Genomic DNA, 14379 nt, shown 5'->3' with positions numbered 1-14379 from the left:
CTTGTGGCAAAGGTGAACAGTCAAGCAAGACCTTTTAAAAATAACAACAACTAGATCCTAATTCTATTTTGGCAAGATAGTACCGGTATTTCCTGGTTTCTTTTTCCTGGTTTTTCTTCTAACTCCTCTTTTTCTCTCCTCCTCCCCTACCATTTTAGTTTATGTACTCTCTTCCCCATAATTCACAAATGTGCCCAAGTAACCCCCAGGCCTATAGATCTGCTAGACCTTCCCTTTGGCGTTCTGGTCAAGATGTCTCCCTCCACTGAATTACAGGAAGGGAAGTTAACCCAACGGGCTGTTCTTTCTATGTCTCTCTACCTGCTTTGCTTGCCCGCCTCCTGGAGGATGCCAGGATGCAGAGCACATCCCTGGAAGCAACTGATAGCTAATGTTGGCAGCAGTCTCGGAAACCTAAAACTATTCAAGTCGTTTCCTGGTATAAATGGTATAAATACCAGCAACGCTCCCAAAGATTCTCCATCCCTTACTTCATTGAGCCTTGTCTTCCGGCTAGCATTGAAAGCGCAGCCAGTCGACAGCCATGAAGACGCTTTGCGTTCTCTTTGCTGTTGCCTTCTTGGTTTTCCAGGTCCAGGCCAATCCCAAACCACCATCTGAGGATGAAGTGGAAGTCAAGGAGGCTGATGTGTCTCGTGCGTATAAAGACGGTAAGTTGGGCTGAACAACAACATTCCACTTAGGTACCGCAGGCTGTGCAAGAATCCTAGAACTGCAGTTGGAAGTGCAACCCTAGGTCAGCTCCTGTAGGGTGTGGTAGAAAAAGGATTACCTAGAATTACAAACCCCTCAAACTGTTCCGCTTTAAGTGGAACATCCCAGAATTACAGAAGCCTTCCCAGCTTCTGATCTGGGATGTCCCATTTGTGGCCCCGAAAGGTGTGCGTCCCAATTTTCCTCTGGGGCATGTTGGAGGATATGATCCAGCTACTCGGGACTTTCAAGCTTCATAGGAAGGACACGAGAAAACTGTTTCATTGCCCATCTCTTACTATGATGATGGCATGCATTCAGGCCCAACACCTACTGAGTTTGGTGGTACTGTGCATTTTAGGACTGCGGCCTAGGATTGCAGCATGGACCTGTTCCTTCTTGATGTTCCTTCAAGGTCTGGGCTGGGAAGTCTTTATTTATATTCCCTCAGGGGCAGCCTGTAAGGAGCTGTATAGCAGTGGTTGATAAGACTATAGTCAAATGAAGGCAGGACAGCCCCTCCCTCTCTCTGCCGTCCTCCTCTTTCCTCTCCCTCTCTTTTCCGCCACTTTCTTCACTCTTTTTGACACCCGCCCCCCACCAATTCCTGAAGGGGACATGTAGTCATTGTGAGAGAAGGATGGTGGGCTAGATGGGGCATTGGCCTGATCCAGCAGGCTTTTCTTACGTTCTTAATATGAAAAACTGAAACACAACCAAGATTTGAAATTCACCCTTCTCTGAATTTTTAGAAGGCAGTCCTCCAGCCAAATGGCATGTACAAACGTGCATCTATTAGGTGAAAATGTGCCTAAAAATAACATAAAAATGCATCCCGGTGTTGTTGACAGCAATGTTTATATTAGGCAAAGGTGCATACATTATTTAATTAATAGCCGTACCTTTTTCAAAATGAACAAAGGCAACTTCTAAAAATACTGAAATATATAAAGCAGATATAGTAAAGGGTAAAGGGGACCCCTGACCATTAGGTCCAGTCGTGGCCGACTCTGGGGTTATGGTGCTCATCTCGCATTACTGGCCGAGGGAGCTGGCGTACAGCTTCCAGGTCATGTGGCCAGCAGGACTAAGCTGCTTCTGGTGAACCAGAGCAGCGCATGGAAACGCCGTTTACCTTCCCACCGGAGTGGTATCTATTTATCTACTTGCACTTTGACGTGCTTTCGAACTGCTAGGTTGGCAGGAGCAGGGACCGAGCAACGGTAGCTCACCCCGTTGCAGGGATTCGAACCGCCAACCTTCTGATCGGCAAGTCCTAGGCTCTGTGGTTTAACCCACAGCACCACCCACATCCAAAAAAAGCAGATATACACATATATAAAATATACAGAGTATAAAACAAAAGAATAAAGAACAGTGAAGCCCTGTAGTAATGGAAACCCACAACCCATAATAAGTAACAAAACCAGCATAATATATAATTCAGCAAAATGAGAAATTAACAGTAAAAAAACTGACTTTTTAAAGAATGTTTAAAAAAGAAGAAGAGTTAGAATGCAAATGTGGGAAACTGAATTTAAGATGGAGGAAGTGAGACATTGAGGGAAACCGAAATTGCCAGATTATTCACCAGTTGTTTGTTTAGAATGCAATCCTATGCATATCTATTTGGAAGCGAGCCCTACTGAAGTCAATGGGGCTTACTCTGAGGCTGTGTTGAAGTGGATCCTCCTGGCATTCTAGTCCAACCCTGTGTTGGAGAGTCCATACCTAGACCACCCCCACCAAATGATGCCAAGCCACTGCTTGAAAACTTCCATCCTGTGAGGGAAAGCCCATTAGCCCATGGGTAAGCAAACTAAGGCCCAGGGGCCGGATCTGGCCCAATCGCCTTCTAAACCGGGGAATCAGCATGTTTTTACATGAGTAGAATGTGTCCTTTTATTTAAAATGCATCTCTGGGTGCATAGGAATTCGTTCATTATTCCCCCCTCCCAAAAATATAGTCTGACCCCCCACAAGGTCTGAGGGACAGTGGACCGGCCCCCTGCTGAAAAAGTGTGCTGACCCCTGCAGTGATTAGCCCTTTAGTTATTTGGCTTCACTGTTGAGGTGCTACAGTGCTGGCTGGTGCCCATTGGAACTGATAGGGTAAGGAGGCCAACAGCCAACGCCAATGAGAAGCAGAACCAACCGATTCTCATTTTATCCCCATCCTTCCCTTTGTCAAGTTGTACAGGAGGAGGAAGCTGAAATGGGCCCCATTCAACCCAACGGACCAGCCATCACTGATCTACTCTCACCATTAAGTTTTTCCTCCAACCGAAATCTACCCTCCCATAAATGAGTGCTTTGCTCATTTTTATGTCCGACAATATTTTCATGAATGTTTATTTTTTACATTCAGACCCTGGGCTGAAGAAAGAACCAAAGGATTCTTCAAGGATTACGGTGGTCCTCTGTGCTTCAATGAACAAGGGTTACTGCCTGCCAAAGGATTTTCAGTGTGACACGGGCATGGTGTTCATGGATGAAGAAAATAACTGTCCATATCCTCACATTCTGAAGTGCTGTGTGCGCTGATGCAAGATTTGGCGGAGTGTCGTGAAAACCTTTGGAAGAAGTTTCTAGAATTAACCACCCCACTCCTTTCGAATAAATCATTTCTACTCCTTTCAGCAAATCATTGGTTAATTAACCTCCCCTTCCCTTCAATAAATGACCTATTAATTGCACACAAACCCTGCTCAAATTGTTTTTCCTTAAGTTTCTTTTTTGCATACACGCAAGAACATGGAATCTGAAATCCTTGTTCATTACTTAGTTACAGTGGTACCTCTGGTTACGAACTTACAGTAATCCGTTCCAGAGGTCTGTTCTTAACCTGAAACCATTCTTAACCTGAGGTACCACTTCAGCTAATGGGGCCTCCCACTGCCGCTGCACGATTTCTGTTCCCATCCTGGGGCAAAGATCTTAACCCAAGGTACTACGGTATTTCTGGGTTAGTGGAATCTGTAACCTGAAGCATCTGTAACCTGAGGTACCACTATATTTGTTATATTTCTATTATGCATAGGTTGGGGCAGTTTTCCTATGAAGGTTGGCTTCTAATGACGCAACCCTTTGCATGTTTACTCAAAGGAAATCCCATTACATTTACTGGAGTTTAGTCCCAGGAAAGCAGAAAGGAAGGAGTGGAGCTCAGTGACGTCACAGGCACATGACATGGCATTGAGCCCCTCCAGTGTTGGTCCCCAAACGCTGCCTCTGGATTCAGTCATAAACTGAGGGTTTTCCCAGGGGAAAATGATGCTGTGAATGAGCCCCATGCCAGCTTTCAATCTTCTAAAACAGGTGCGCCAAATAGGGAGGGGCTGGGGGTGCCAAGGACCCCCAAATATTTTCAGTGAAGAGGCGGCTCACCCTCAAAGTTTTGTGGTGGCTGTTTGACATGCTACAGGACTGTGGGACACCCACATGACACATCAGCACACCCTGGCAGTGTGTGTGCATGATGTCAGCATGCCCTGTGATGCGGTGTGCATGTATGGCATGCTGACGTTGCGTGACCCCAGCTCCCTCAATTGCGGGGACAAGGCGGAGTGTGTGTCCCTAAGTGTGCACAGAATGCATAAATGTCAGCCTGCAGACTGCAAAAGACAACCACTGCAAAAGTGACAGAGGAACCTCGCATCTGTAAACTTTGGGGGTTCTCATTGTAAAAGACCACAGAGATAATTGACAACAGTAATGCCCTTAAAGGAAGAATTTATTCCTATACAGTGGTACCTCGGGTTAAGAACTTAATTCATTCTGGAGGTCCGTTCTTAACCTGAAACTGTTCTTAACCTGAAGCACCACTTTAGTTAATGGGGCCTCCTGCTGCTGCCGCGCCTCCAGAGCACAATTTCTGTTCTCATCCTGAAGCAAAGTTCTTAACCCGAGGTACTATTTCTGGGTTAGCGGAGTCTGTAACCTGAAGCTTATGCAACCTGAAGCGTATGTAACCTGTATACAGGACTGCCACCAGGCTATGTTCCACTGGCTTTGAATTTGCACCCGTGATAAGGGTGCAATATAACATCACATATGGCATTTGAGATTATTATATACTTCATGGCTGAGTTATCTTTGAAGTTGCCTCCAAATATATTGGCCCTTTCATCAGTATTGCAGCACCTATTTACCTTAACCTCCTTCCTAATTACCCTCTGGCTTCCCATCTGTCAACCTGTTTCCTCACCATCACGTGGCTGACTCATCCTGTTCCAATTCTATTGGTTGTCATTCAGATACTCAAAAAGAGCTGCCTTGTTTATGCTATGTCTTATGCTTTTGCAGTTTAAACATGCATGTTCTTAAGAGATGCCCTCGCCAACCTGACCGTCTTCCTCTGAACGCACTGCCATTTATCAATGGGGCACCCGAAACAGGATCCACTTTATTACCATTCATGATTTGAATGCAGCCTAAGATGAGTCAATTTTAGCAGGCATCTGCTGGCTCCTTTTTAGCTTCAAATCAGCTAATTTCACTTCCGTGCCAGATTTATGTATAAGCTAAACGAGCTATAACTTAGGGCTCCACTCTCTTGGGGGCCCCCAAAAAAATTAAAGAAAAATAAATCTAGATGTGATGTACATTTCCAAAATATAAGATAAAAAACAAATAAAATAAAACCTACATATGGCAACAGTGTTTTGTGTTGAGTAGGTTCCTATGATGTAAGTAATGGGCCCCAATCTTTTTAAGTTAGAGCTTAATAATTATTTCACTATTGATATACTTCTTCTTAATTGTATTTCAATTCAACAATTACTTTGGTAAAATACATATTTTGTTATGTTAGATACCTATTAGGTCCTTAAATTACCACACAGCATATATTCAACACAGAAAACGGTGACAATTTGTTGTTGACAAAGGACAGCTGGACATATAAAGGGCCCCATTACCTTCACTAGGTTAGGGCCTCATCAAACCTAAATCCAGCCCTGTTTCACCTATACTGCTCCTAAGATATTCCACTCATCCAACTATGTGTTATTAGGAGATCCCCTCACCAATCTGCTCCCCCTCTAGACATACTTCTGTATCTCAATGTGTTGTCCAAAACTTGACACAGTATCCAAGATGGGTTGGAAAGTGTAGAACGAATACCATTCACTATAGTTTCCCCTCTTCTGCTGTCAATCTGTGTGTTCCCTGTGTCTTTCTTTTACAACTGAAGCAGTGATGTAGATTTATATCAGTTGATTCTCATTCTGTCAGTTTCAATCAAAGGTCCCAGACTGTCAAGTTCATTCTGAATCTTCATACTGCCATCAATGGTGTTAACTGTGCCTCCTGGTTTTGTGTCATCTGCCTATTCAAGGAGCAACTCTTCCGTGTCCTCATCTTATTCATGAAAATGTTCAATTATACAGGGCTTAGGTCAGAGCCCTGCAGCACTCAAAACCTCCATCCTGAATAACACAGAGACAAAAATGACCCAACTAAATAAAGAGCAGAATAAGGATGGGGGAAGAGTTTAATTTTGTTTGCGTTTAATGAGAAACTGCCTAATTTGCAGTTTCAGACCAGTCCGCATAGGAAAAACCAGCTATACATCAAAATGCAGATTTTCAGTTCTTTCAATCCATTTTTTGCCAATTCCAAAAAGGACACAAAGTGCATATATTAAGCAGAAAGCACACAAGCAGTAAGAATAACATGCAAAATGCATCATAGCATAAAAATTGTTTGAAAAAAAGGTCCTATGTCAACCCTGCATACATAAAGATGCTTATTGGAAGAAATGCTGTTGAATTCTCCTGAGGGCTATTTTCTTTTGAAAAATAAAGTGAACTCGCCAGGGGAAAAATTATAACCGAATTTAAGATTGGAAACCTGAGAAACTGAGAGAAAGCCACATTGCATTGGCAGTTCATTCCTATAGCAGAATAAATAAATTATTACAAGATTTTGGGAAATGGTGGTAAATGAACTTTGAAAATCGTGAAATATATATATATATATATATATATAGAGAGAGAGAGAGAGAGAGAGAGAGAGAGAGAGGGAGGGAGAGTGTCTCCCAAAAGGGCTTTGAACAATACCACAAATGCCCAGTCTTTCCCCACACTCAGAGCCCAGGACCATCAAAATAAATATTGCTTAGTGGATTATGGGGAGGATGTGTCAGCTGCCTGATGGGGAGATGAGGAGGCAAGCAGATGGGGAGCAAAGGGGTTATTAGCAACAGCAACAGGGCAAATACAATTATTTCAACTCCAAAGAAAAGGCCTGCGGACTGGGGGCAACATCAAAGAGACTCTTGTCATTAAGAATCAAGTAATCTCAGATGCCCTATGTGGCCTTATCTTGCTCCCTTCCCTTCATTGACTTCAAAGTCAATGAAAAGCGGTCCATTAGGGCATCCTTCTTGGCTTCCAACCTGTATATATAGACATGAACTCTGTCAAGGCATCACCATTGCTAGTCCATCCTTGGGATTCCTTGCAGTGGCACCAACAACATTTCTAAGAGCCATGAAGTTTGTCTGTCTTTTCTTTGCATTGGTCTTCCTTTGCAGTGCCCAGGCTGATGAAGCAGATCTGGCCAAAATGGAGAAGCAAGAGGGAGAGGACTTGAAAGACTTCCTCCCGGGGGAAGACCCTGCTGGTGACGATCAAGGTTTGCAGGATGAAGGTAATTGTTATGTACATGGAAGATGATCTCCTACACCTTCCATAGTGGACAGGTTCTGGATTTCACTGGGGTGCAGGGATTCACTCTTCCACTGAAATCTCTTAAAATGCTTCTCTTTGGCTGGAACATGCCCTGATTATGGTTATGCATGATCTTGTCAGCATCACCATTACTGATAGAGATATGCTGGCTCCGTGGTGGACAATTGTCTCTACATATTCTTAGATAGGATTGTCTTTGCATTGCTTCAAGTCACCGATATAAACACACTCTAGATGAATGGTTGAGTGAGATGCTACTTCACAGTAGCCAAGAAGTTGCAGAACCTCAAGCTTGAGAATTTCTAGCACGACCTGTTGTGGTTGGTAATGCCCACACTGTAGATTTTCAACTAGACATCAGAGGCATGTATTAGGATAAAGTGTGCCTTTATGAGGATGAGGATTAGGAGAATGAGGATTATGAGCATGATCATATTGTTGTTGTTGTTAATCACATAAATGCATTTCGTTGTGTAAAATCGTTTCCAGAAGTGTTTATATCAGGCACAACTGTATGCCAAATGCCAAAACTTATTTAATCCAGTGGCCCTGCTCAGCTTTTTCCAAATAACCCAAGGCAACTTACAAAAATAAAGAAATATTTAAGACTAATATATATTTTTTTAATCATATTTATTAAAATTTCCAATAATAACAGAATAGAAAGAATAGAAAGGATAAAGAAAAGAAAGAAACAGAAAGACCAATTTTAAACCCTTATTTTCATAACCTTCTTTCTGGGACTCCCTCCTTCCCCTCCCGACTGTATTCCCCTTTCCCTAAGTTGGTTCCACAAGTTCTCATTCCCAATTTAAACCTAATATGTTGTGCCCATTAGCCAATTTAAATTGCAATCTTAACATCACTCCTCATCTTTAACAAAATAGAAAAAAAAAATTTCCCCCCAAGATCTACCCCGTTTCCTTCCACGAATTCCCCCCTTTTTTTCAAAACATGTTAAATCAAAATACCAAAGTTATATAGAAAGATAAAAGATAAAAGATAAAAGAAGATTCAAAAAGTTGGTTACATAGCCTTTGGATTCTAGAATTCCCCCTCCCTTCCCCGGTTTAGATTCCCCATGTCCATCAGTCTGTATGTTGTCGGCCTGGAGGTCTCAAGTCCACAGCCAAATTTTCCTCAATCCATCTTGCCGGTTTTCTTTAAATTTGCTTGTTTTGATGCTGTTTAACTTCAAAAATCCAGTCTAATAGAGGCCTTTAATTTCCTTTGGTCATAGTTGCTCCTCCCATTGTTCTTTCCGTGGCGTAGTTGGTCCTTTGCTCTTTTATTTCTTACTTTCTCAGGTTTCTATCTTGTTCAGCTGCAAAACCATTCTTATTCCGAAATCTAGTATCTCTACAGAGGTTTGTTATTCAGGAGCAAAAACTTATGTCCAGTTCCTACTTTACTTCAATAGAAAAATTCTATTGTGTTGTCACCTCTGTAGACAAAACAATATTTCAGTTTAGCTGCTTTCCCAGGAGATAAGTCCTGTACCCATCCCAGAGTAGTTTTCCACATACGCCACTTGTAATGTCCCAAAGTCCCTCTAGGGGGGTTGCAGTAACTTTGTATCCTCTGATCCAAAAGTCAAGTTGTTGTTTCTCCCCCCCCCCCCGACATTTTGTATCCAAATTTATGTCCAATTGTAACAAAATTTACCAGCAAAATACTTATAACAAAGTCCTCTTTATGTTCTCAAGATTTGACAGCTACTTTGACAGCTGTCAAATTCTCCATCTCTCTCCGCCAGGTTCTCCGAATCACCCCGGTTCCCAGAGGGGGGTTGCCTCTTCCCTCTCACCCTCGACTTTTCTCCTCCAGCACAATTCTTGTAGTATCCCATCGTGGAATTGATATTTTTTGTCAGCAATAAGCTTCTGAATCGATCTTGGTTTCTCAGTCCTTGTTTTAACATGTTTACAATCAGGGAGGGGACTGACTTCCTTTTTAGATCCCCCCCGCTCGTGCCGAATCCGAAAAAAAAATTCCTTTTTTTCTCCTTTTATACCCGGTTACCCAATTACTCACGGGTTGTTGTTAAATAGCCGAATTTTCAATGGAAGAAGCCAGCGCTCTCCGACAAATGGCATGCGGCTGCGCTCGGCAGGGGAAGCGATAGACTCACAGCACCACGCCGCTCCCCGGCACCCGATCCGTAGCCTTTAAAAAGGCTCCTTCACGAGTCGGGAGGGCGCTAACGGTATCAGCCGAGTCCCCATGTCCACGGGCTCCGTGCCCGTGGTTTTTAAGGGTCCCCGCGTCGCCGGCGCGGTAGGACCCAGCCCCTGCCGAGCAGACTCCCTCCGGAGCTTGGAGGGAGTCCGCCATTCGGCGATGGCGCCAACCCGGAAGTCCTCTATTTAAGACTAATATAAAATATTTGCATCATACAGAGTCTATAACCAAAGAACAAACAACAGTAAAATCATATAGAGTGGTACCTTGGTTTTCGAGCGAATTGTCTTCCGGAACAGATTACATTCAAGAACTGAGGTGCCATTGTAATAATGAACACAGGCTACCCATAAAAGGTAACAGAAAATTAGCAATAGATAAATAAAGGTGGAGAAGCATTAAAACGGCACATCACATGCTATCAGATGTCTGAGAACAGAGGAAAGTTGCAAACAGGTACCAAAAAGAGTAACTAGGAGTAAAACGCTGGGGATTCTTCAGAAGGAATATCCCCCTCCTGCTTTCTCTGTTAAGCTCTGCAGGGATTGCAGGAGGATAAAGCTGACAGGTAGTTGTGAGTGAGAGGGCAGGTAGGTGGGGGCTGCCTGGAGGAAAACTCATGTTGGTAGGGGAGTGCCCCATTCACCCCAATGGACCAGCCATCGCTGAACTGCTCTTATCATCAAGATGCTCCTCCTACTGTTCAGCTGAATCTGGCCCTGATCTTAAGCCCATGGGGTGTTTGGTCATTTCTGTGTCTCACGGCCCTTCAAGTATTTTGAAGAATGTTTCCCTCCTCTTTTACATGCAGACTCTGGGCCGAAGGCTTCTTCACGACTTGCCGTCGTCGGCTGCTTTGGCAACAGAGGATATTGCCTGCCACGGGGCTACAGGTGCCACAATGGCTTGAAGTGGGAGGAGAAATATAACAATTGTCCATATCGCAATGTTCTGCTGTGCTGTGTGCGCTGAGGCAAGAGATGGTGAAGTTCCAAGAAACTCTTTGGCAGAAGTTTTTACAACCATGAGGAAGAATGAGCCAGTCCCCTCTTTTCAAATAAATCATTGGTTAATTGATTCCACTCCTTTCAGAAAACCATTGGATAATTTGTCACTATCCCTTCAATAAATCTGTGATTAACTACATCCACCCACCACTCAAGTTCTTATTCTTTATGTTTTTCTCTTTTTACAAACGTGCAAGAATCTGACATCCTTGTGCATTATTGCTATTAATTAATTTCTTAATTGTCCTTTGGTTGGGGCGAGTATTCCATGAAGGTTGGCTTAAACTGACACATCCTTTTGCATGCTTACTCAGAAGGAAGTCCTATTATGTCTACTGGGGTTTACTCCCAGGAAAGTGTGGAGGTAGGAGTATTGCTCTGCATGCCTTGTTTCAATCCCTGACATCTTGAGGTGGGGCTGGAAATAATCCTTGTCTGAAATCCTGGAAAGTTACTGCTAGTCAGTGTGGGTAACCCTGAGATGGACTGACCAGTGGTCTGATCCCATTTTGGTTGGCTTTCTACATTTCCAAGTGAACGCAGAATGTAGAAATGTAGTGCAAAACCTTTCCCCAAGAGGTTCCTTTCTGCTAAATTTCAGGAAAAACACATGAGGCACCAACTCTTTTCAGCTCTCAGAAGGCAGAGCTAAAATCCGAAAGGGGTTATGGCATTTGCTCATAATGTACACAGAAAGTGGACTGGGTGGCACAGGATAGAACTGGATAGAAATGGCTTCTGGTTCAGCATAAAGGTTTGATGGGGTCAATTGCACATCACATGTCAGGAACTGAAGGAAAGGAAGGATCCATGCCTGCATCCAATGAATTCCCACCGAGATTTCTTAATGGAAGAAGAAGTGTTTGGATTTGATATCCTGCTTTATCACTACCCTAAGGAGTCCCAAAGTGGCTAACAATCTCCTTTCCCTTCCTCCACCACAACAAACACTCTGTGAGGTGAGTGTGGCTGAGAGACTTAAAAGAAGTATGACTAGCCCAAGGTCACCCAGCAGCTGCATGTGGAGGAGCGGAGACGTGAACCCGGTTCACCAGATTACGAGTCCACCGCTCTTAACCACTACACCACACTGGTTCTCATCTGGACAGCTGACACCAGGCATGGGGCCATTACCCTGCTGTAGGATGACTTCCTCTTCACTGTCTAAAAGCTTGAATTGCTACCCAGTTCTCAAACGATAAGGGGGGGGGGAGACTGTCTGGAAGATAAATAATGACCCAAATTCCATCAGTTGAAGTTCACAAGTGTCATGTGTGGAGACCCTGCCCCCTTCAGTAACTTCACAGATAAAAATTAACAAGCTGTTTATATTTTATAGTCCCTTTTTATTCAGGCATAAGGTTGCAAGCAATAATCTACATCCCTCCAATTTTAACTCATGAGCTAATGCCACAATCTGCTCCGATTGTATATTTTATCTTTATGAACGCTGTTTTTATTGTGTTTTGTTACGTGAGCTGGTCTTTGACCGTAATAAATTATCTCTCTCTCTCTCTACATCCCTCCCCAATCAACCCCTCTAGTCACAAGTATTTGTCGCTTGGGTCAGCTGTCTCACTCTAACATAGGCCCTTGTTCCTGCTGATCCACAAAGCTGAACCATAGACTCCTGGCAATGGTGGTTCCAGGATTCAGGAGCCCTCATCCTCAGGAGCTTCAGTGGGTCCTCATTCTGGAGGAGACAGGAGATGCAACTTGAGAAGTGCATCACCTGATCTGCTGGGATAGGATACTCTGTGCATAGTGGAAAGGGTGGTTCTTTGTGGGCAGTGGGTCATCTCCTGGGGATGAGGCCCTGGAACATTCTCAACCTTATGACCCTCTGGATCAAGCCCTGATCTCCTATATATTGTGGCTGATGGGTTGCTGCTCCCTGGACATGTGAGTTGCTGTTGCATCTCCTTTGTTTTCTCCCTAATCGTGCTAAGCTTAAAGTGACACTCTGGACCCAGTGCAGCTGGAGAAGAAAGAGATTTTGCTGGATGCCAAATAGGTGCCTCCCTCCCCTTAGCAGATAAAGCCAAAGTTTAGAGGTTAGGACTGAGAAGAAAGACAGCAAGTTGGAAAGCCAGGGAGGCAGAACATGGTGTTTGTTTTCTGTCTTAATTGAAGACTGCAGCTATGGGAGAAACAAGATGCTTGTGGGGTGCTTGCTGTGAACCCCTCCATCACAGGCTCAGCTTGTATATATGTGTCCACAAACCATATATCATGAAGACTCACAGTCCCTGCTGTGCCTCATTCCTCAAAGGAAACACAAACCCTGGGTAAATGCCTAGAACCTTTCAAATCTCACACCGCTCAGAGATTGGGGTGGCATGCAACAGTGTGTGTGTATCCGGACTGCTTGCATTGCTTGACAGCCCTGTCTACCTGCCATCCAGCCAACCCACCCCCTTCCCTTTGTACCTCAACCCAACCTCCATCCCTTCAAAGCTCCTTCATGTCTTTCAGCCTCTCCATCCTTGAAAATGACACATACAAATTCATTATACGAAATATTGCACTGACTGGGATAAAAAAATCTCAACTTAGAAGGACTTATTGAAAGGCAGAAGTCATCAACACGCACTGAAAAGATGCCAAAAGGGTTTCCAGATGTCTGCAGCCACAACCAGCAGCAAAACATTCTTAAAATCGGGCGTGTTCCGCAAAATCACAACACTGTCATGTCGCCAATCAGATCTGGATATGTTTCAACATGGTGAGAAATACAACTGGGTGAGGTCAGACTGCCTAATCTGATTAGCAATGGGAGATTCACATTCTTTCTGATTTCTTTTTTGAATAGAGAGAGAAACAAGTGGCAAAGAGACTTTTAAAAGGCCCCAAGGCAAGCAGGTGTACAGCCTTTGAGAGAAGAGATAAATAATTCTTTTGAAGAAAAAAAAAATCCAGTAGTACCTTAGAGACCAACTAAGTTTGTTCTGGGTATAAGCTTTTATGTGCATGCACACTTCTTCGGATGCACAGATTTCTGCATGCACACAAAAGCTTATACCCAGAACAAACATAGTTGGTCTCTAAGGTGCTACTAGAATTTAATTTTTATTTATTTATTTATTTATTTTGACTGCTACCTACCTGAATTTGAGAGAAGACAATTTCCTTTAATATTTCTCCAATTGAAATGGAAAAATGTCATCCTATTCAACAACAATAATAATAACAACAGCAACAACAAACTATTACTTATTAAAGGTAAAGGGACCCCTGACCGTTAGGTCAAGTGCAGACGACTCTGGGTTTGCTGCGCTCATCTCACTTTACTGGCCGAGGGAGCTGGCGTTTGTCCGCAGACATCTTTTTTTTTTTTTTAAAGATTTTTATTGGTTTTACAAATTTTAAAAAACAGACAAACACTTAAGAAAACAAACATACACGTATAAATTCATAACATATTTTCATAAACCTCTTTTCTGGGACTTCCCCATACCCCCCCTTTCTGCATCCCAATGTCTATAATTTTATAGCAACTCCCAATTGTTACTTTCCAACCTCAGTCATCTTAGTCATCTCTATATTCTGACCTTATGTCACTGTATCCCTTTGTTCCTAAGAACCAAAACACTCTAACATTCATTGAGTTTATAATAGTCCTTAAGGTAACTTTTGAATTTTCTCCATTCTTCTTCCGCTGTCTCTTTTCCTTGGTCGCGGATTCTGCCTGTCATCTCAGCCAATGTCATATAGTCCATCACTTTCATCTGCCATTCTTCCAGAGTGGGTAGATCTTGTGTCTTCCAATGCTTTGCGATGAG

At 43.3% G+C, this 14379-nt stretch overlaps 1 protein-coding gene and 1 long non-coding RNA gene across 2 annotated transcripts; both read left to right on the top strand.

The window, feature by feature from the left end:
- Positions 1-491: 491 nt before the first annotated feature.
- On the top strand, positions 492-3416 carry LOC308582632 (uncharacterized protein). The gene is made up of 2 exons (XM_081185933.1): positions 492-671; positions 3083-3416. Exons 1-2 carry the CDS (start codon positions 545-547, stop codon positions 3256-3258), a joined length of 303 nt encoding a protein of 100 aa, XP_081042059.1. The 5' UTR covers positions 492-544; the 3' UTR covers positions 3259-3416.
- Positions 3417-6999: 3583 nt separating this feature from the next.
- Positions 7000-10736, top strand: LOC308583491. The gene is made up of 2 exons (XR_014006252.1): positions 7000-7368; positions 10402-10736. It is a non-coding gene; the product is annotated as an uncharacterized lncRNA (long non-coding RNA).
- Positions 10737-14379: the final 3643 nt, after the last annotated feature.

The sequence above is a fragment of the Podarcis bocagei genome (assembly GCF_964188305.1).
Source record: "Podarcis bocagei genome assembly, chromosome: 3".
NCBI lineage: Eukaryota > Metazoa > Chordata > Lepidosauria > Squamata > Lacertidae > Podarcis > Podarcis bocagei.
The sequence above is the reverse complement of the archived record's forward strand: the minus strand, read 5'-3'. Positions and strand labels throughout refer to the sequence as shown.